This window comes from Triturus cristatus, chromosome 1_2 (genome assembly GCF_964204655.1).
Source record: "Triturus cristatus chromosome 1_2, aTriCri1.1, whole genome shotgun sequence".
Taxonomy (NCBI): domain Eukaryota; kingdom Metazoa; phylum Chordata; class Amphibia; order Caudata; family Salamandridae; genus Triturus; species Triturus cristatus.
The window spans coordinates 477038093-477060363 of record NC_140580.1 but is presented as its reverse complement, the minus strand read 5'-3'; the positions used below and the strand labels follow the sequence as shown (position 1 = coordinate 477060363).

General features: G+C 44.7%; 1 protein-coding gene across 2 annotated transcripts in view; it reads left to right on the top strand.

Annotated features, from left to right (window-relative positions):
• Positions 1-21457, top strand: part of DPYSL4 (dihydropyrimidinase like 4) — a 186158-nt gene extending 164701 nt beyond the window's left edge. Inside the window, exon 14 of one of the 2 annotated variants that reach the window (XM_085606201.1) lies at positions 19561-21457. In XM_085606201.1, the coding sequence (XP_085462327.1) occupies positions 19561-19652 (92 nt within the window). In that variant the 3' untranslated portion in view covers positions 19653-21457. The remainder of the gene's footprint in view (positions 1-19560) is intronic. The other variant, XM_085606200.1, reaches the window with a different exon arrangement.
• Positions 21458-22271: the final 814 nt, after the last annotated feature.

Here is a 22271-nt window from a genome sequence, read left to right as displayed (position 1 = left end):
CAGGTGGTAAGCCAGTCACAAACAGGGAGGGTTACCCAGGGGTCCCTACCCTTTGTGAATGGTAGCAAAAACGTTTTTTATGAGCAGGCAGTGGTCCCACGTGCCTACCCTTAAAAAATGAAACAGAAAGGTTTCATTTTTCTATTTGACACACATCCCGTTTTCTTCTATGAAAAATGGGCTGCATTTAAAAAAAAACAGTTGCTTCATTTAAAAGCAAACACCGACATGGTATTCTGCTGTCCCCAATAGGCCTCTATTCCTGTGTTATTGTCCATTCAGTAGGTCGCAAATTTTGACTTGCCTCATGTATATTGATGAGGCAGGTTAATTGCAACCACCATTGGGAATCTCTAATGTGTCTGAGACATTTTGTGAGTCTTTAATTGCAAGTAGCAAAAAATTGCAATTAGAGACTCGCAAAATGAAATGTTTGTACATCTGGCCCTTAGAATTCCTGCCTGGGTTCTATTTTTATTTTATACAATTAAAGGGTATTAATTTCCCATTTACTCTCAGGTGATCTTATACATAGGGTAACATTTCTTCCAATGTCTCATATGAAATATCTTCCAATGTTCAGAATACCTACGCTTAGGAAAAAATCAATGAAGTGCTGACAATTGTTCCTCTGATCAATATTTCTATATCAGTCAGTGAGACATCCATTGTGTGTTTGTCGAAAAGCACAACGGCGGACCTTAAAGACCTGCACCTCAAACTAGTTCCAATAGGTATGTTCTCTGCGCAATCACAACCCCAGCGCCCACCATTAAATAGTGCTGCTGTGTTCCAGATCAATCAGAAATTTCCTAAAAGGTGGGGGTGCGCAGATCATAAAGTCCAAAACATCAGATAGTAAAGTATAAAATGTCTTTAATTTTCAATTCGTAAAATTCAGCAAACAGATAGACTTCAGCCAACGGGTTTCATTCCCATCCCGGAAATTTCATCAGGGCAGTCCAATGGTAACAGTTGTATGAGACCCTCTCATGCGGGCCAAAATCGACATTCAATCTTATCAAGATGTGCCCCGAAGGTAATATTCTTAAAAAGAAAAAACCCTCTTAATCCGAGGATTTCTTAATCATTAGTTGGTTAGTTAGATGGTCCAGACCCGTGTATTGCACTGTGGCCAGTAGGAAGATCATCAGGTATAATAACTCCTGTCATGAAAAATCTGGACGCCGTGTGTGCGATCCTCCTTCCCCGTGTGAAGGAGGATTGCACACACGGCGTGTTGGGCACATCTTGATAAGATTGAATGTCGATTTTGGCCCACAAGAGAGGGTCTCATACAACTGTTACCATTGGTTTTGAATAACAGACGTTTAGTGTTGGCCAACTAAATTTCATTTTTTTAAATTTCAGAGGAAAAAATGCTTAGTATCCCCACCAGGATTTAAACTGTTGGCCATTGTGTCAAACAAAAAGTCTGCAGTTTATTTATTAGCTCACTGAGCCACCAGACCATACATGCAAAGGCATGCTAACCCGTAGGGGCAAACAGTTGGGTCTAGATTTACTAAGGGTTAAGAGGATGCTTTTGTGGTGCTGCATAAATTTGCATCGAACCTATTGGCCTTTTCAATGATAAGAAATGTGATGCAATTTTTGAAGTAGTTTTGTCCAACTTTGCTTCATGTGAGTGCTCTTGGAAAAAATTAGTACATAATGAGTAAATAACTGCCATTGTCTCAGATGGGTAAAGAGTGACCAGTCCTAGACCCAACCATGCTTGTTAAGGCACCACTCCATTATCTAAGAGATATTTAAATTCAAGAAGTTTCTAAAGTAGAGGTGCATTGCAGTTTGTCTGGAGAGGTTGCCTTCCTTGGTCACATGTCTTTATCACATACTGCTCTTGTCCAGTTAATGCTTCTGGGCATTCTCAAAATCCAAGTAGCGCAAGGTCCTGCAAGTTGAATCTCACATATTCCGCAACTGGATCACCTCAATTCAAGACTAAAATATTTCTTGTGAAAAAAAAGTAACCCAGTGCAGCAGACTGAAATCTTTTTTTTCATTGGAATGGCATCAACTGCATCCAAAAGGATGCTTCATTTGTTAACCACATGAAGGGCTGGATTAAAGATTATTATAAAATAAATAGACAGTCAGCTTTGGGTGATATGGTCTGGGACTCGTTCAAAGCCTGTTTTAGATGCGAAGTGTTGAGCTATGGTCTTTTTTTTACAAAAACAGGCTAAGTCGGCCATTATGGAATTATATAGCCAACTTAAGACAGCAGAAGAAAGGTTGTCCTGTGGTATAGCGGCAGTTAATGATTTAGCTGATTTATTAGATAATTTGGCTAGATGTAAATCTAATATAAATCGAATATGGTCTCAAGAAATCGCATGTAAATATCAGATTTACAAGAAACAATGTTACGAATTTGGGGAAGCTACGGGCAGGTGTCTTGCCCAGAAGATTAGAGCAAGAAAGGCCCAGCAGAGAAAACACTGGTGGCTCAACGATGCATGATCCTGAAAGTTTTTCATGCCTTCTATTCAGATTTGTATACAGAACAAGGGCCTGCTGATCATCCTCTAGATTTAGGACTCCCCCCCTCCCCCTGCCATGGAATCAGTTGGGCCATGAGGATATTGAGATGTTAGATAGCCCATTTACCAGTGAGGAGTTGGAACTCGCCCTGAACCGCATGGCAGGTGGTAAGGCCTCTGGCCCTGATAAACTTCCTACGTGTGTATAAAACTTTTTTTCAGGATCTTAAGGAAGATATGCTTGTCACTTTTCAGGCAGATCGCTTGGGCGTTGCCCCACGAACCTGGCAGGAGGATAATATAATCATTTTTAAGAAGAAGGACAAGCCCGCTGATCTTCCCGGGTCATATCGCCCGATTTCGCTGGTTAACTGCGATGGCAAGCTCTTTGCGAAGATGCTTGCTAATCGGTTGGCGAAGGTTGTGTCTCCCCTGGTTTCAATTTGCCAACATGGCTTTATTTCAGGGCGGGGGATGGTTAACCATATTAATAGAGTCGTGGCCCTTCTCGACATCGCGCAGATCGAGTCTAGGGTTTTGGGACTTGTCCTGCTCGATGCCGAGAATGCGTTCGACCGTGTGGCCTGGAACTTCCTATGGGGGGTTTTACAATGTATGGGATTTGGCCAGGGGTTCATCCGGGCCCTGAAGGTTCTCTACCAGGCTCCTACTGCCAAGATCTGTGCAATGGGCCGTAGTTCTAAGGATATCATGATTTATAGAGGCATGCGACAGGGGTGCCCCTGTTCTCCGCTCCTGTTCGCTTTATACATTAATCCTTTTATAAATATGTTAGAGCTAAGTCAGCATATTCCACCTTTCATGGTTCATCAAGAACATTTTTCCATCTTGGCCTATGCTGATGACATTGCGGTATTAACAGCTGACCCGGATATAGCTCTGCCTGAAATTTAATATCTAGCCGGTAAATTTGGAGCTGTTTGATACTATAAGCTAAGTACAACCAAAACTCAAATTGTGTGCACCAACTGTACACGGGTCAGAGATGATAGAGTAGTGGAGGAAGCTATTTATCTGGGCATTAAAATTAGAACATGCTTAAAGGAGCTAGTCCAGGTCAACTGGGATCTTATTGTTGGCAAGGCTAAAGCAGCATTGGAGAGCTGGGAGAGCCTGCACCTCTCACTAGTTGGGAGATCTAATCTTCTGAAAATGGTTATTCTGCCCAGGGTGATGTATTTCTTCAGAGCAGTCCCCCTAGGGATACCCAAGCCTCAGATTCAATACCTTCAATCACTCTGTGCTCGGTTTCTCTGGGCTCTGGGGAAACCTCAGAGAGCGATTCGATTTATGACTCTTCCTTTGGATAGGGGTGGATGGGCAGTACCAGACTTTTTTTTATTTCATATAGCCTGTATGTTGGCCAACATGCGTATTTTACTGTCTGGGGAAGAAGTTAGCAACCCGGCGGAGGCACCTTGTATTTATCAGATGGTTCTAGGCCCTGTAACCTATAACTGTCTGTTCAGTAGGCATGATGGTAGCTATTATAAAAGGACTCGTTTTAAAGTATTTAAAGGTGTTAGTCAAGATACAAATTATTCAATGCGTGATCAAAACAATTCCAGAGCAATCATTCTACAGTGTTGATTCTAGAATGCTTGCAAGCACAACACAAAGCACTTTTGACAAATAAAAAACCAGATAAACTCTTGTACTTTGATCTCAGATATGAGCTTTAATATATGAACAAAAATATCAGACATGGATTAAACAATATCAGCGATCAGAAGTAAGCTAAGAGAACTTTATCAAAACATTCACACAAACCTGTGGGCATCAGCCCTTATATGGTGTGCCTTTCAAATCTTAAGTATTGCTGTTCACTGAAGACTAGCATGCCATATAAATTTGTATAGCAGAGGTTTGTGAAGAAATCTACCTTTAACGCTGGGTATTAGCTAAACTGACTATTTGGTTTCTGGGCAAACAGTCAGAGAATTATCTCAGCAACACTGCCATTTTATTTATACCCATCACTGCACAGGAATCTCTATATTTTCTATTGTGTGCCGATTTATGTGATTTGAACATTCTCGTGGCCTAATTGCCTATCCTACCATGCTGGACACATCTAAATGCATATACCCTATTTCCTTTCCCACAATCACTGAGCAAGCTATAACACCCTTTCCAATCTCCTATAACCACCATAAATGTGTCTGATGCAAACTTCCTCTCTGGTAATGACTTTGTGAATGCTATCAAAGTAATCCAACAATATCACTCTCTGCCCTTCTTCTATTGCCTTCCTCTTCTTCTTTCTCCACCATGTTCTTCCCATACTTTCCCTTTTTTCTCCCTCCCTTTTCCAAATCAGCAAACAGATTTTCACATATTCATCAAATTCTCAATCCCTCCAGGGTAGTAGGCATCCTCCCTTTTGCACCATTCAAAACTTTTGAACAAATCCAATGACTGGTGGAAATACCCTTGAACTTCAAAGCAGCATTAGTCATCACTTTCATTCAGAAACCATCGGCTGAAGTCTCTTTCCCATCAACTACATCTGTACCATTCTATTTCTGTTTTTTTCATGATCCATTCTGACGCGATCCAGCAACAAGCACAGACTGCCTGTCACCCATTTGCTTTTGGATGGTTCCTCGCTTTCCACATTGATGCTTCCACTCTTGTTCTCCCTTGTTCACTCTCGGTTCTTGCAGTGAGTTTTTCATTTAGATATCTATTTGTGTATTTCCTACGTGAGCCATGTCCTGACTTTTCCACTGCACACACCATTCTCACCATGACCAAATTATGCTTGGACCTCCTACACCAAGCAGCTAAAAGACTTCCCAATCAAAAGCAATTGGTTCCATTGAGACCATGTAAAGTGGTGCTTTATATTTCTAAGGTTATCATTTAAAGGTTTTTACTTCAGAGAGCTAGTCCTCAAGTGCATGAAGGGCAAGTGGATGTTTTAGACTACCAGTGGAGTGTTCTACCGTTATTGGGTTTTAGTCATTAAAAAAGGGGCGGTACTGGACCCATCTTGTCCACTAAAAGGTTTCTATTATATGGAGTAAGTAGGAGTACCAAGAAATAGGCAACACTGCCAGAATGAATTGTACCTAGAAAGAGCAGTCCTTATTTTGTTTTTTTTTTAAATATCACTTTACTGTCATTTTCAGATGACATTGAGACAGCAACCATACCATCACTTTATCCAGGGATAGGGTTGCGCATTGGCGTCCTGCTAGTTGTGGTTTCAGCGCTCTCTTTATCCAGCCTACATATGATGCCTAACTTAAAGTACAGAGAGTCTGTCTCAGTGTTTGAAGGTGGTTCTGACACTCTGAGCCACCCGGATTTTTCGCTTTTTGAGCACCTATTTGTTGAGCTTTTACTGTGAGAGTGCCTCATAAGTTGGGACTCACCAACAGTGAACTCCTGATGAAAGAGACTGCATGTGGATTTTACTGGTGTCCCCGTAGCTTGACTAGGCTGCTGCGCAGCAGCTGGTTTAGGGGGCACCGGGCTGGTTACATGCAGACATATGTGTACATGCGTGTGCACACGTGTACCGGCTGCGCAGGGGAGATTCCTGGCGTGCGCAGTCCAGGAGCAGCTACAAAGTGAATGGTGTGGCAGGACTTATGCAGAATTGGGTGGTGACATGGAATAGGCTTTATACAGTGGGAAAAAATATGCCAGGGAAAGTCAGTGTGCTTTACAGTGTTTATTCCATTATTCCCTTATGAGGATAGGGAGCACATGGGCTAGTTTTACTTTCCTAGGGCCTACAGATTCCAGACACGCAACAAAGTCCACTGTAACCTATGTGAGAAGAAGTATTGTGCAGAGTCCAATGTCATATTTGTACTGCTTTTGGGTCATACAAGAATGTTATATTTCTCAGAGTCAGCTCATAACTAGGGCCTGGCTTGGGGCTGACCCCCGCAGGCTGGATGGATGACCTTCCTTCCAAGAAGAGAAGATAGGTGGAGCTACAGGCTAATCCATCAGCAGCTGTCACTGGGTGCCAGGCACCAAGCTGCACCAGGGAGAAGGCAGCGCAGGGGAAGGGGCTCTCAGAGACCATATGGCAGGAGACCCTGGACGACGCCATTTTGAACAAACCCAGAGGCCTGGGGAAAAAGGAGGGAGCAGAGAAGTGATGTGTTGCTGTGTGATAGGGCAAACAGAGACTTCCTGCCAGCCCCCTGCCCAAATCTTTAAAAGAACTTGCACAGGAAGTGGAGCTCTCTCTGGGGTGTGGTTTGCTGAGGCAGAGGGTGCTGGAACCTGGCGCAATGGGCAGTTTGAAGGAGGAACCCCCTGACTGTCCCAGGATCCTGAACAGTGCCAGGAGAAGAGACCAGGACCTGTGCGCAGAAGCAGGGCCCTCTGCTCAGGGAGAAGAGAGGCCCAGGAGGAGAGCAAGGCGAAAGGCTGGCTCAGGGAGCCAGTGAAGACATCTCCCTGCTGAATCCACCCTCCGTGTGACCAGGAGGGCGAAGGAAAGTGCTCCCAGTGGCTGGGGTGTGCCACCAGGAGCAAGAAGAGGCCAAGATCACCACGATCGGACCCCTCGGGGCTGAGATATGCCCCCCAAAAGGTAGGCGACCTTTGACCTCTGCCATGACCGATGACGAAGTGCGTGGGTCTCCACCGCCTGTCCAAGATGGGTCCCCGGGGTGGGTCAGGTTCCGGGGGCTGCCACCAACAGAAGTTAAGGTGGAGGGCGCCGTCACGCTCCCCGTGAAGAGGGTGAAAAAGGGGAAACTAGCAACAATGTCTCAACCGGATTCAATAAACAAGGCAAATACACATGTATGTACAAGACATTACATAAAAGTAAAAAGGAAGACTCCTAGTAGTTTGTTCAAATGTGCTCATGGCATCATATATTTGAAAAGGCAGTTTATACAAAACAGTTATATCAGCACTGTGAGCATAAAATGCAGATGCAACCCTAAGAAACTTGGTGCACGTTGTGCTTGTGTCAAGAAAGTGACGGCGCAAGTGAGAAGTGAGAAAACACAGAGAGAGGCGCAGAGTGATAAAGTGATAAAGAATATATGTTCAAAGTAATTGGTTCCAGTGATTGATCACGGTTTAAAGCAATTTTGTGAACCAATGTTGAATGTGAGCCGTGAGTTGCGCTGGTTAATTGGTCAACGACGTTTCGATCCTATTTATTCAGGATCATCTTCAGGGGCTGCAAGGCTGATGAGAACGTGGGGTAGGAAAAGAGCATGGGGTAGGAGCAATACTGCCTACCTGGGGGTCTTGAAGCGCAAAGGACAAGGAATTGTCCAGAGGTTGGTCAAGAACCCGGCGTCATGGATAGGGTCCTTGCATGTGGCGCAGCATTGGCGAGCGTCTGCGTGTGGCCAAAGACGGTACGAGTATTCTGGGAATATGGAATTCAGGAATAACTAACAGTTCTGAAGGTGGGCGCAAGCGCTAGGTTTGGTAAAGTACTTGATTCGCCCAATGATATACAGTGTGGAGTTGGCAAAGGTGAGAAGCAGGGTCGGGTCCCCGATCCGCTGCTGTGGTCACAAGGTTTGGAGCCTGGGGAGGTGGAAAAGGCCTGTAGGTGAGGAAGCATTATGGGACTCACGGGGCGTCAAGTGTAACAAGGACCAAGGTCCCCAGGGGCTTACCGTTAATTGTGATGATTGGCGTGGTGGATAAATCCAGGTGAACAATGTAGTACGAGTAGCTCTGGGCCGCCACAGATGTGTGCGGTGGCCGCCGGTGTCTCGTGTGGATGGGATTGCTGGACCGGTTAAGTGAACACTGCGCTTCCGGAAACAGAGCATCAGCGTGTCACGTGACCGCATCCAGGCCGGGCGTTGTCAAGGGTGGGAGGGGTATAGTCAGGGATGGTCACCGTCAGTGAGCTGAGCACAGGGAAGGTGTATGGTGGTAGAAAGGGCAGAGTTACTTCCAGTATAATGTGACTTGGTCCGACGATGCCGATACATGTGAGATATTAAGATAAAGAATGGCAGAGAGAAAATACAATTTTAACAACAAAATAATTATCAGTCGACTTGGCAGAAATTTAAAACAGGCATAATAGAATCATAATAAAATCAAGAAACAACCACATTGGTGTGAATACTGTTGAAGTACATAATGCAATTCCATCGACATTTGACAAGGATGGGTTGCACATAGAGCTGTGCAGGGGAGTGATACAGAGAGAGATAAACTACTTAACAGTGCGACATACCCTAGACGTGGGTCTAGATGGAAAGTAATTAACTGGACAAGTGTACTGGGATGACGAAGATGAATGGCCTCAAATTAATTCAGCTTCACAGGAGCATAGTAGTGGGATCGGAAAAAACTCATTGCAACACAATATATACATTGTTTTAAACGGGGATGCTAGTAATGGAGGGACCTAGTCAATAGGGCCACAAGAATATGGAAGATATTCCAGGGGATGTGTGGTGGAGACAACGTGTCATAGTGTTTGGGAGTGTAGGGAGCAAAGGTATGCAGACTACTCTCATAAGGACATTACGCCGAGGAAGAGCAAGATAGGGTGACCGCTAGCTGGGAGTAAGGTCAGGTGTGGACGGACTGTCTAAAGAGTCAAATTAGGACAGTACTGTTCCATTCGTCAATGGTGTTCAGACCCTGGTCCACTGAATTACAGCGTGTAATCCATTTGCATTCGCCTTTGTTCAGTAAAGTTTGAAGATTGACACCTCTGATGGGTAATAGAGGTTGGTCGATCACCTGCCAGGTGATGTCTAGTTCGATGTGATTTTCTTCAAGGTATTGTGCCACCAGGGGGGCAGTCAGGACTTTGCAGTGTATTCTGCTTTTGTGTTGTATGATTCTCTGCTTGATCACTTGGGTTGTCTGGCCAATGTATATGAGTTCGCAGGGGCATCGGATTGCGTAAATCACATTCTGATATCGGCAGTTGGTAAAGGTTTTTAGTGTGTAGGATTTGTTGGTGGCTTTAGTTCTTTGGTGTTGGATGTAAGGTCACAGACAACACAAGTCTGGCATCTGTAATGACCGATCAAGGGTGGTAGACCTCATGCTTTGGTGATGGAGTTCTGTTGAGTGGGTTTGACGGCCCAAGTGATGGCGTGGACCAGATGATTGGCCAGGTTATCACCTCGTTGATAGGAGAAGAGTGGGGGTTCTTGAAAAGACTTTTGGGTTCTCAATAAGGTCCAATTGGGTTTGATGATCTTCTTAACTTGGTTACTGCAAGGGCTAAATTTAGTCACAAACAGGATTCTGGAATTCGTCTTTTTTGGTTGGGGTGTGAGGAGGAGGTCCCGGTGGCAGTACCATGCTCTTTTGCGTGCGCGTGAAATCAAACGTGTTGGATAGCCTCTGGGGATCAATTTGTCCCGAAGGATGTCTGATTCCCGGAAGTAATCCTTTGCCATTTACAATTTCTGCGAGTGCGCAAAAATTGGCTGATGGTAAGCCATCTCTGAGACCGCGAGGGTGGTAGCTGGAACAATGGAATAATGTATTCTGTTCCATGGGTTTGCGATATAACATAAATCCAATTTTGCTGTCTGATATAACTGTTTTTTTATAAACTGCATTTTCAAATATATGATGTCATGAGCACATATTGAACAAACTACTAGGAGTCTTCCTTTTTCCTTTTTCCTTTTATGTAACGTCTTGTACATACATGTGTATTTGCCTTGTTTATTGAATCCGGTTGAGACGTTGAAAATAACCCCAACTGGGGGTGCCAGGAGCCCACCCTGGCGCCCGAAGACTCGGGATGGAGGGGAGAGCAGTTGCACCCCTCGAAGATGTCTGGTGGCCCGGGACCCCATCTCTAGGCCCCGAAGAGGAGGAGGTGGCTGGGGGAGTGCCGCTGCACTCACCCGAGGTCAGGCAGGGCCGGCGTTAGACTTCGAGTCTGCCCGCCGCAGACCAGAACTGCAGGTGCCGGCTCCCGCAGCAGCACGTGAAGGTGCTGGCCAGCTGGGGCAGCCGGGGATGGGCTCCCCGGGCTGCCCTCCAACGGGGAGGGCCTGCATGGGTCCTGGGTGGGACCGGGACCCCATACACAAGAGGAGGGGACCGGGCCCCCAAAAACCGGCATGAGCGGATGGGGGTGGGCTCCCTGAGCCGTATCACTTACCAACAGAAGGCAAAAGCGGCTGGAGGCCCACATCGCGACTCTCCCCGACGCAGCAGGAGAGCTGCTTCTATAATATACGCAGATAATGGAGGAAGCGCACCATAATGCCTTGCAGGCCGGGACCGGCCTGCAAGGAAAAGTCAGCTTTTCTCTGCTTGTGGTGGCCCCAGGAGAACGGGGTCACTACCACATGTGTGACAAGATGCAGGGGGAGCTGCAGGAGAACGCAGCCTCCTCCAGCACGAAGAAGAAGAGTCCCTCTCTAAGTCTCAATGGGACTTGAAAAGAATAACCCCTCAAGGGCTCAGCCAGCATTTTAAATCCTCGTGGGCTGGAACTTTGGTTCTACAGCTGGGGGTGTATTGAGAAGTGCGCCAAGCGATGAAGGGCTGAGTTGGGGATGTCTGAAGAAGGGCATCACCTGGAGGTGAAGAGGTGTAATTGCACCAGAACTGCATTTACTAAGGTTATTTCTTTTAGAGGGACTGGAAGTCACATGTGTAATGTGGAGTACCTGTGTAAGGTGATGTCATAAGCCAAATGGGGTTATTTTGCTCGACATTCCTGCTAGGGTGTAAGGGCTGTATAGGCTTAATCCTGTGAGTTCATCTGTGATGCCTTTAGGGGCTGTAATTGCAATCCATTCTGATGACCAACAAATGTGATGAGTACTGTCATTCTAAAGTGATGCGTAAACATGTAGTCTTGCTGCTGCGCTTAGGTGAAGGACAATCCAGACTGTTAGCCCCTAAGATGTAGAGGTGTATCCTGTATGGTCAGTGGGAGATGCTCAGTCAGGCTTATCGGTCACCAGGGCTGGGGTGCCTATTTTAAATGCTTGTTGAGGTAATGGGGTGGGTGGCCACTGGGATGGTGCCAGTGCGCAGGGCCCTCACTCCAGGTTATGTTCAACTAACTGCATTAGGGGGCAAGATGATGTGCATACATGGGAGTGGTGATACTAGACCCCACCCCCCTGAGGGAGGGGTGGAGATGTTATGCAATGTCACAAAGTAATTCCAACAGTTTATGTATATTTGTAAATTGGTGCATAGGATTGAGTAGTGTGTGTGTTTAATAAATGTAGTCTTACTTTTATAAAGCAAAGTACAGACTGGACAATCAATTATTGAGTGTTATTTCTGCGCACCTGTAATGGCGATTACTAGCCCACACCACCTCCCTTGAGTAAGCCTCAGACTGCTCTGCAACGCTACCCTCTGAGAGTCAGGCGCTACAATTGGGTGTTTGGTTCCCAGTAAAGGACAAATGTAGTCATGTTATTTGTGCAGGCCTCACAGATACTGCCTCATTTTCCAAAACTAAGCTATCACCATTTACTGTACTCCCTCCTCTGTGGACCCCAGCATGTACAGGGCTCACCTTTACAGTATCTTTCAATGGGTAAGAAGATAGTGCCCTTGTGACAAATCCTAGGGCATCTCCCTGCGTCCCCTCGAGCTAGCGCAAAATAGTTTCCAACCTGGATATGGTCTTGTATGACTGTATTAATGGAAAAGGCCTAGAGTGCTCCAGTGTGGTGAGAGAACTGCATTGGAAGAGCCCCTGCTAAGATGTTCATATGGAGTTTTCCAATTACAATTGAATAACATGTGGATAGCATTCATATTACTTAGCAAGTGTTCCAAAGTTAACATCACCCACAGTCGGTGATACAGTTGGTGGTTGCTGGGCATTCCGATTTCTTCTAATTTTGAGCTATTGTTAGTTTTGCGGCTCCTCAGCATTGGAGACTGATGTACCATTTCTGATTTGTCATCGACCTCAGATTGGTGGGCGTAAGACCCAAAAGCATTGCTTCTGATCTGAAGGGGAATAGGGTATGTCAGTACCTCCTGCAAGAACTTTGAAATCTCCACCCAAAAAGAGTGGATCACTGGGCAGTCCCAACATATATGGAGGGCATCCTCAAGGGCTCTGCATCCCCTCCAACATTTGGTAGAAGCGTTATGGTACTGGCGGTGTAGCATCTGTGAAGTGGAGTGCCAGCCATACCATTGCTCTCCCTAATGTGGAAATGGAGGAAAAATGTATGTATCTATTTCATCTATCCCATTGTTTGGTGGTGCTCTATAGGCCCAAGGGTTGTTCCCCTTGCCTGTTGTGATTCCACGTAGCGTATATGTCTTGCTGTACAAGCGGCTTCTATAAAGCGGAGATCATACCTCGAGTGCCTACGAGCTGCAGAAAGGTTGTTTCAAAAGATGTTTAAGCCCTAGTGTCCCTAGCTCAGATGGTGGAATGTGTCACCTAATATAGGATCTGAGCATAGTGAAGTCTCTCAGATTCTGGAACATAAATTAACTTTTGCATTGCAGGAAGGTTTTAGAGACTCCATTCTTGAACATGTCCAAAATCATGATGCACCCTCCTTCCGCTCACTCCCTGGAAAGCCTGCCCCCCATCACAGGGGTTAATGCAGGCTTGTGGTGGATAGGCATGTAAAGGAATGGGTAAGTAACCTGGACGCATGGCTCCACATTCATGTCCTATGTACTGAGGGTGGTAGCCAGTGGGGTTCTAATGTATGCTTTGAGTGGTGTGCTATGCCTATTACACCACAAAGGGGCCATGTGTTATTGGATGGTCCATTCCCCACCAATTCTTCTTGGAATCCAGCATGGACAACTCTGCCATTACATGCAGCTGAGCCACAGCATAGTAGTGGGGTATACTGAGGGTCACCAGTCCTCCCAGCTCTTGAGGCTTCATCATTTGTTTCAGCGGGAGTCTAGGTGTGTAGCCCTTCCAGATAAAATACATTAGACAGTATTGGATGCATTTGAAGTATGGGGCAACCGAGCCATATGTGGAGAGGTATATGAGGCGGGGGAGGATGTCCTTTTTAGAGCTTTAATTCTACACAATCAGGATATTAGTAGGTTTCTCCAGGATCGAACGTCTGCCATGATTGCCATCATCGGGGGAGAGGGCTAGTAAGCCATCACCAACAGATCATGTACGGCATACACCAAAATATTTAATGCAGGATTTAGCCCAGTGGAAGGACATGTGCTATTCAAGGTCTGCCCGCTCCCCTCTGTCTAATGTCAAGTTTAGCACTTCTGATTTTTCAAAATTCATCTTGTAGCCAGAAGATTTCTCACAATCCTGATGCAGATGCTTTACAGTGGGTAGGGAGGTTTTTGGGGAGCCTAGAATTATAATGACATCGTCAGCATATATAGAGATCTTAAATTTGAGTGGTTTGAACGGTATCCCGATCACATCTTGGGATTGCCAGACCAGACAGTCCAAGCGTTTCATTAAAAGAGCAAATAGCAAAGGTGATAGGGGGCATCCCTGCCAAGTGCCCCTGGAGAGTGATAAGGGCGACAAGAGGTGACCATTTAGAGTAACTCTAGATGTAGGGATGGCTTAACTAGCAAAGACCATCTTTATGAAATTGGGAACAAGCTCATCCTCTGAAAAGTAAGGTGCAGGAAAGCCCAGAATACTCTATCGATGGTCTTCTCTGTGTCACAGAAAGACTCACCTCCTCTGTATGGGTCTCTACACCCAGTCAGAGCAGGAACATTCCAGACATTGCTAGCCCAACTGAAAGGGTTCCTTGACCTCCCCCATCCACGGCAAACCCATTTAGTGATTCATTTGTATAGTTTGCAGGTGTTCACAACCTGAGTATCAGCACCGTCTGCCGTAAGGGGAGGGAGTAATCTTCTCCCGAGTTCCCTGTAGTCTCCAGGTTGATGAAGTGTCAAAGCCATTCTTGATCCCCTGGGCTGATTTCTTCACTACACTGGGTGGCCGTTTGGGCAGTTCTAAATTCTTGCACAGAAGTGTGCAGTACTTCTGGAAAGGGGCCTAGGTCAAGCCTTGAGCAGTGGGTCCAGTCTCAGCCCTGGGGCAAGAGGCACCAGGGCATTGAATTATCATTAAAGCCTTTCTCGATCCCCTGAGCCACTATTTCCAATTCACCAGTTGCCCATGTTGCCGGCTATAGGGCCTTGGATGTAATCATGTGGTCAGTCAGATGATCAATCCCTGGTCAGGAGCTTCTGCCCTGTCCATGCCGGCGAGGCATCTCTCTCTTTTCTGGGAAGCCCTTGGTCCTCAATTGCAAACCTTTGGGGAGACTGTCCAGGGAAGCTCCACCAAGGTCAACACCCTTTGTAGGTCTGAGACAGTATGTCATTGATCCACACACTTGAAATACAGTCCAAACGTATATGTCCATCTGTAGCGGATGCTATCTTTGCAAAGTTTACGTGTGATCCGGCAGAACTCAGCTCTGCGTTAAAGTGTGAACGGAGGGACATCTTGAAAAATTGTGCATAAGTAGTCTTGCAACTTCACCTCTACCGCTTCCCCAGTGCAGACTTCTTCCTTTTCCGAGAAGTAGAGAAACTTACTTAGCACATCTCTGGGCCTATGTTGCTGGGATTGTCTTTTGGGGCCTGCGCGGTGGACTCTGTCTATACGAATCTCAGGGTAATCATTGCCCAACAGGGAGGAGAACATCCTGATCACAAAGGTCTCCAAGTTGGCATCCTGGACTTCTTCACTAAGTCCCCTAAGCTGTAGGTTCTCCGTTCTTGAGCGGTTTTCAAGGTCCTCTAATTTGTCGACTGTGGTTATGATTTTTTCTTCCAGCGCTAAGCGTTTGGTGGTAGTGTCAGCCTGGGCAGTCAATACACCCTCTAGTCGGTCTTACATATCAAGGATCCATTGTTCCATTCTGTTCATGTCTGTGAGAGTTGCGATATTTTGATATTCAGCAAATCTCAGCCAGTTTGGCAGTGAGATCATGGCTAAGTTCGTCTCTGAGCTCTGTTTTGAAGATGTGAAGAATTTCCCACAGGTCGGACTTGGTGAGGGTCATGGCGGGTTCTTGAGCATTGGGGCCTGTCTGAAACTTGTCTGAATAAGCAAGAAGGCGACCTTAAGAGGACAATTTATTTTTTGGGGTCATGGAGAGCCCCTTTGCACATCGCTGAAAATGTCTGCAATGGGCAGAAGGTCCTGAGGCGCGTAGGAGATTATCGGATAGGTATTGCCCTGTTGCCTCAATGCGCCAAACGCTGCTCTGAGTTTCTAAGTTCACCTTTTCAAATGGAAGTGTGTCTTTGCAACCGCTATCTCTCATAGGCACTGGATTAGCCCATCTTCATGTCCCTGCTCAGTGGATCCTGGTGCCGACTAGGCATGGTGTTTCAGACCCTTTCTAGATGGTCATCAATCATCACATGTGGCAGCATTGATCGGGATACTAGTGATCTGCTAGGTCGCTCTGTAGTGAGAGCGTATTTTGTCATGAACAACTCTCTTCTAGGTCTGACCCGTGCTGCATTGGAGCCCTCAGTGGTCCCCCACGATCGACTCTGCCTCCCTCAGAACCCACAGCCTTTATTAGAAGCCCAGTCCAGTGGTCCTTGGTTGTGCTATGCAGCAAGAATCATCAGCTGTCTGGCCATGCCCAATCCTAATGCTGCCTAACACAGTCCAAACGTTTACAGACCACAGTCTCTCAGCGCCGCTACCACCACCATACCTCGGTGTGCACAGTTTACGCCCCTTTGGGCTGACATCAGCCTCTTGCCACTCCGATGTCCACCGGCCCACTGTGGCCATGCAAGAATCATACACACGCACTTCTTCCTCGCTGTCCACGGATGACTGTCACAAAGTACAGATCAGCCGCCCCAAGTCAATGCTCTAATCTGTCTCTCAGCACCCATTGTAGGGGGCTGCACAGTCTTATCAGCTCATGCTTGGCAGTGTTGGGGCCTTCAAAAGGGCATAGAAGGCCACAAAGATAACTGAGCTTGCAGGAGCGAGGTATGTGTGCAACTCACTTTCCCGCCATCTTGGCCTCAGCAGTCCTTATTTTTGATCTAGGTACAATGCTTTGTTTGTTTGTAGTTGGTTGTGTGGCCAGTTAAATGAGTAGAAGCATTCAGCAGGGCCATCTTCTGATCTTCAATCAACACACCCTTTGGTTTTAGTCCCTGCAGAATAAAGTTCTGTTTTATTAATTGGAGATTTACACTAAGAAATGGTAGTTAAGTCGTGTTCTGTTTATTCTCTAAAGAGTCTGAACTTAACATCTAGCTATCCACCATTGAATGAAGTCTTCCAGAATAAGTTTTTCTTAACATAAAAAGACTGTGAAGAACACATTACACAATTATTATACACATTTTTCGAGGACACGTCAGTTTGTGGGTTAGCTGATAACAGTATACTGTTCTCAAAATACTAAATACCAAAACTATCTTATGAAATATACACTTCATTAATTACTGTTGATGGTGCACTCTTCACTAAAATTGAAGGTAGTAAAACTACAGGAGCAGAATACTATGATACATGTACTCTGTTGTATGTACATTTCCTGGAAGAGAATGGATTTTTCTGGATTCATCCATAGCACTGTCACAAAGTCAAAGAGGATTTTGTCCAATAATCTGTTTACATGTTGAGCAAATGGCTTGATTTGGTTGTGGGCAGGTTTTTGTTAACACGGTAGAGTTCTTATACTGCAAAAAAGTAGCTAAAATGAACAGTTTACCAAAATCAGAGAACCAACTGAAGTAGTTGGGATTTCATCTAGGCCTGGGTGGACATCACAGAGTTTAACTTGTGGAATTCTGTGGAATTACCTAAAAACTCAGCGGGATTCCACAAAGTTCCGGGAGGGGAAGAGTTCTAGTACATCACGCTCCTCGTGCTGATTTTTAGCATTGGGAGTTTGTCCCACGCTGTAAAATCACCGCTCATGTTGCGAAATCTCCCCAGGAGGTGGTAAAGCGATTGTTTTTTTTACTCGCGCTCACCAACTTAACGTCGGCGAGCTGCGCATGAGAAAATTGGAGCGCCGAGTGGGCAAAACTCCAGAAAACCTACCAGAGCAGCAAAGTACCACCACCCCTTGGAGCAGTGGAAAATTGTAATTTGACGCAAACATATAAGAACCGAACTCCAGAGTCCGCTCCAGCAGTCTAGAGCATTTTACACACACGTTTATTATGACTCTCTGGTTGACTAACCTGTTTGGAGTCTCAGGTGGAGCATAAAGCTCTTGAGCATCTCTGGACTTGGGAATAACCCTTCAAATAATCTGTGACTGATCTCTAGTGATTGCCATATTAAAGAGAGGAACTTTATCCGATCTGTGTTTTGTCAGATTATCATTTGTCAGAAGACAGCTTGGATAGTTTATGCATATTGACCTAAGAAACACTCAAAAACACCACCGAGCAGTGCAAAAGCGAAGAATAATGCAAATGGTTGGATAAACAAAATAAGGTTTGGGGCACTCAAGCGATTGGCTGAGCTGAAAATGACCCCCAAACTTCTTATAGACTGCAGGGGCTGTGGAGGTGCACCAGATTATTATTCCAAGGAAAGCCCAAGGATAGCTGGTTAAGACTGGAAGCAATCGATTTGGTTTAGCATTGTTTAAACATAATTGATTCTCAATGCAGGCAAAAGCAGAATATACTTTAACACCCCATGGCTCAGAGAGCTATTGCATCATCTCTGTTGTAGAAATAAATGAGATAGATCTGCTGGTTCTACTAAGTGGTGTAATATCAAATGGATTCTTGGAATTATGCGGCAGGGGAGCAACAAATTATGCAGCAGGGTTCAGTAAATTACGTGGCAAGAAAAGGAAAATGATGTGGTGGAATACAGTATATTTTATGATAGTATTACTTCATTATTTCGTCATTATTACACTTGCTAACACTGACTGGGCATTGTTTGCACCTCATTGGTACCAGTTTAACACCCAAATATAGCAACACACAATAGAAAGATGATCAAGCCAGCTTTGTAATGGGCCTTCCACTGCACGGCAACACATGTTGCTTTGGTATTAGTAACTTTTGAACTGTTTGAGCTAGAAGCAATTTTTTTTAATCTGCAGATTATGCGGCAGAGGATGGATTAAATGAAAAATGTGGCAAATCTATAATTATGCAAATAAAAACTTCCCAAGGTGGCACTGAGCCTGGACTTCCCAGAGGCGAGTCTCTCTTAGACATGCCACACTGAGGTTTTGCTTGGGGGTAGGGTTGAGAAGAAAATGTGTTGGGATTCTCTGTTCAGGCTTTTTACCGCAGTTACATTATTTTCAATGTTGTAATGATGAAAGTTACTCCTACTGACAATAAATTCAAAGAAACGTTCTCTGAGTAGTGCTTCATTGTTTTACAGAGCGATCAAATGTGGTTTGTCATGTCAGTGTCTAAAACTCCCTGGGTCAGGTGTACCATGCACACTTAGGGGCATTTTTATCATTATATCACGCAGCGCAGCAAGTCACCGTGCTCAACTGGGTTGCATGATTGGAAAGGGCAGGAATGCACCGCACTTAACATTGTACTTCTGCATTCCTGCCTTTTCCCAACACTGGCACGCAGGTGCTGCCTAGCGCCAATCGTGCAATAGTGCCTGCGTTGTTAGCAGGATTGTTTTTGTGCTGAAAGGGGCACCTTACGACACATAAACAATCCCCTGAGCCATTTTTCTCTTTCTGTGTGTGCTGCAGAATACATGTTTCTCCTCCTTACGCCTCACCTAGCGATGCATAGCAGTTTTGGTGCATCCCCAGGTCTACTACTTATGGTAAACCTGGGAAAGGAACACTCATGCATCACCCATAGAACACCTCCCTGGGGCAGAGTAACACAACACAGCAATTTGTGCTGCATGGATTACTCTGGGTTTACCACCCCACTCAGGGCCTTGTGTGGCTTGATAAACCACATCTTAAGGGTTGCTTCACTTTTACACCCTGTTGCGTTGTGTAAAAGCGACACAACCCATTGATAAATATGGCCTTCAACCTCTGCGCTAAAAAATGCTGCCTTAACCTGCTTTCAAATATCTTTTTAATCCAGCCTAAAAATAACCATATGTACATATATTCTGTTTTATCTCTTATAGGGTCTCAGACAGACGACCATGTTCCAAGACGTCCAACACAAAAGATATTTGCTCCCCCTGGTGGCCGTTCTAATATTACATCTCTTTCATAGGAATATACCGTTTATAAACCATACATACAGCAGTGTATCCATTCAACATGCTGAGAGGATCAGCTACGGGAAGAGCATGCTACATATTCACATTACTGCCCACTTCCTGCCCGCCAATAACTATTCCTTTCTGTTTCACATCTGCGATTGATGGAACTCCACTAGATGAGCATGTCTTTTTTTGTTTTCTTTGAAATTTTGCAAGAAGACAAGGAAACCCGCAATTAATCACTTAAATTATTATAAGGTGAATCCATATCTCTTGCGCTCCTATCTCCTCTCCTGCTGGACACTGTTGCATCAAATAAAACAACAGTATCAAAGACGCTTAAAAGTGAAATTATGTCAGTGCAGAATCATAAATCCCAAAATGTAGCAAAATAAAAACCACAGCGATATTAAGTTAATGCATATCAAAGAATGCAGGTTTGTTTGTTTGAAAATGTGTATTTAACAAAGAAAAAAGTCCTAAAAAATCATGCATGCACACAATCGTGAGGACATTTTATGTTGTGTTGCTGCTGACAACATTGTAATCAGGCTTTTGCATAGTCAGTCTCATGTGCTGTATGGTTTGTACATCTTTTACAGATTATGTATGTTCATACTTAACATATTTTTAAACTTTATAAAACAATTGCCTCTACTATTTATGACCAGACTGTATATCCAGGGCCAGATTTACTAACCTTTCACGCAGTGCACTGTAGCATGGCAACTTGCTGTGCTGCTGTGCTTGAAAGGGAAAGAGTAGCAATGCGCCATATCTACTAAGATATGAAGCATTTTGGCTCTCTCATAGTGTTGGTGCACTTCACGCAGCCTAGTGTCAACGCAGGCACTGTGCAATGGTGCCTGCTTTAAAAGGAGAATTCTTGTTGTGCAGAAAGGAATACCTTTCTTCACCAAAATAATCTTTTGAGGCATTTTCCTCTTTCTATGTGTGCATAGAAAGAGAAAATAAAAAAAAGATTTTCTCTTCATTACGCCATCCTCTGGGAGGCATAGCAATTTCACGCAATCCCCCCTTTACAACCATTTTTTAAATCTGAGATTGCGGGAAATCCATGGGTGGGGCATGGAAATGCCCATGTTCTACCCGTGGAGTACCACCCAAATTGAAATGTAACGCAATGTAGCGCTCGCCGCTTTTACATTAGTTTTTTTTTAAAAGCCACGCAAGGCTGCGCAAATCGCACCTTGTGTGACTTTGTAAAAATCTACTAGCATTTTCCATTGGGGATGCCCCACAAAAATGGTGCAACTATGATGCAAAATGTTAGTAAATCTGAACTCCGGTTTTTATCATTTCAACACAATCTCCCTTGCATTATGTTTCATTGTTCAAGTTACGTTACACGCATTCCACAAGCATCCCTGCACAGCAGCACGTGACCTCATGCACAAGCCCGTCTGTGTCCTCTTGGCTATCCACGGAAATATCATTCAACCAATGCGACACTTTGGAAGTGTTGCCTCAGTATCATTGCAGCTTTTTTCTAAACTGTTGTTCTAGAACTTGACAAACGTAGTTGATACAAATTATGGTTTATATTTTTTGTTACACCGTTTTTTGAAGATTATCTATGAATTGGTATTTCTTCTTATTGACCGGAAACGGCACAATTTACAGCCAGTGGCATATGACAGACTTTTATAAAGTGTGCTTGATAGTGTTATTTATTATATGAAAGATTCAGTTTCCCTTGTCTGTATCATTCCAGGAAAACTATGCATGTTGTCTCAGTGATATTTGTAGCTCTTGTTTTATGTAAGCTGTGATTAATAAATGTTTGTCTAACCAATTTATCTTGTCAATGTTTGTCCAGCACCTTTGTAAGAAAACCATATTATCTTAAATATGTCTTGCCTTTCTGCTACTCAGCATCTTTGAATGTGTTAGTCATGGAATGCAGAGCTTGGCTACAAAACATTTGCAGCTAGAACTCTATTGTCATTGAATGCTAAAGAATCAGAGGCCAGCATTAAAAATATCATTTGAACATAACTGTAACTTAAGTGCTGAAAAAAGTGACATCTGTACATGTAAATCATGGATCCTCATTCTCACAATCACAATGTGTGGATTTCACTGAAAACATGTCAAGTATGAATGTTGAAGACACACAATTGATATACGGACTCACTGTGCCACTAGATTCAAGCTATCCTGGCTGATATGGGGTGAAACCCCGAAACTGGTCCTAGGATACTTGTTTCCGGTCCAGGGAGGACCTGGCTTGGCAGTTCGGGCTGGACTGTTCCCATGAGGCACAGGGTCAAGACTGATTGCATATGGCCAGGTCTAAACTGGGGTGGCATGGTGAGCAACAAAAAATGATGGATTTAACCCAGATCTCTTGACTGGGGGTGAATGTTTTGATTTGTTCTGCATTCCATCCATCAATTGTGTGTCTTTTGCATTCTCACCCTAAGTATGAATGTTGGACATCTGAAAGATGTGCATATCTTCCCAGAGTTGTAATTGACACCTATGGGTGCCAAAATGGACCATTCTAGGGGAGTGTTCTGAAAGAAAAAGTGCCAGTGCCCAAAACTCTGCTCAGAAGCCAGCGGCCGGTGCAATTAAACGTTGGCGTGTGGAATACCAAGGCTACT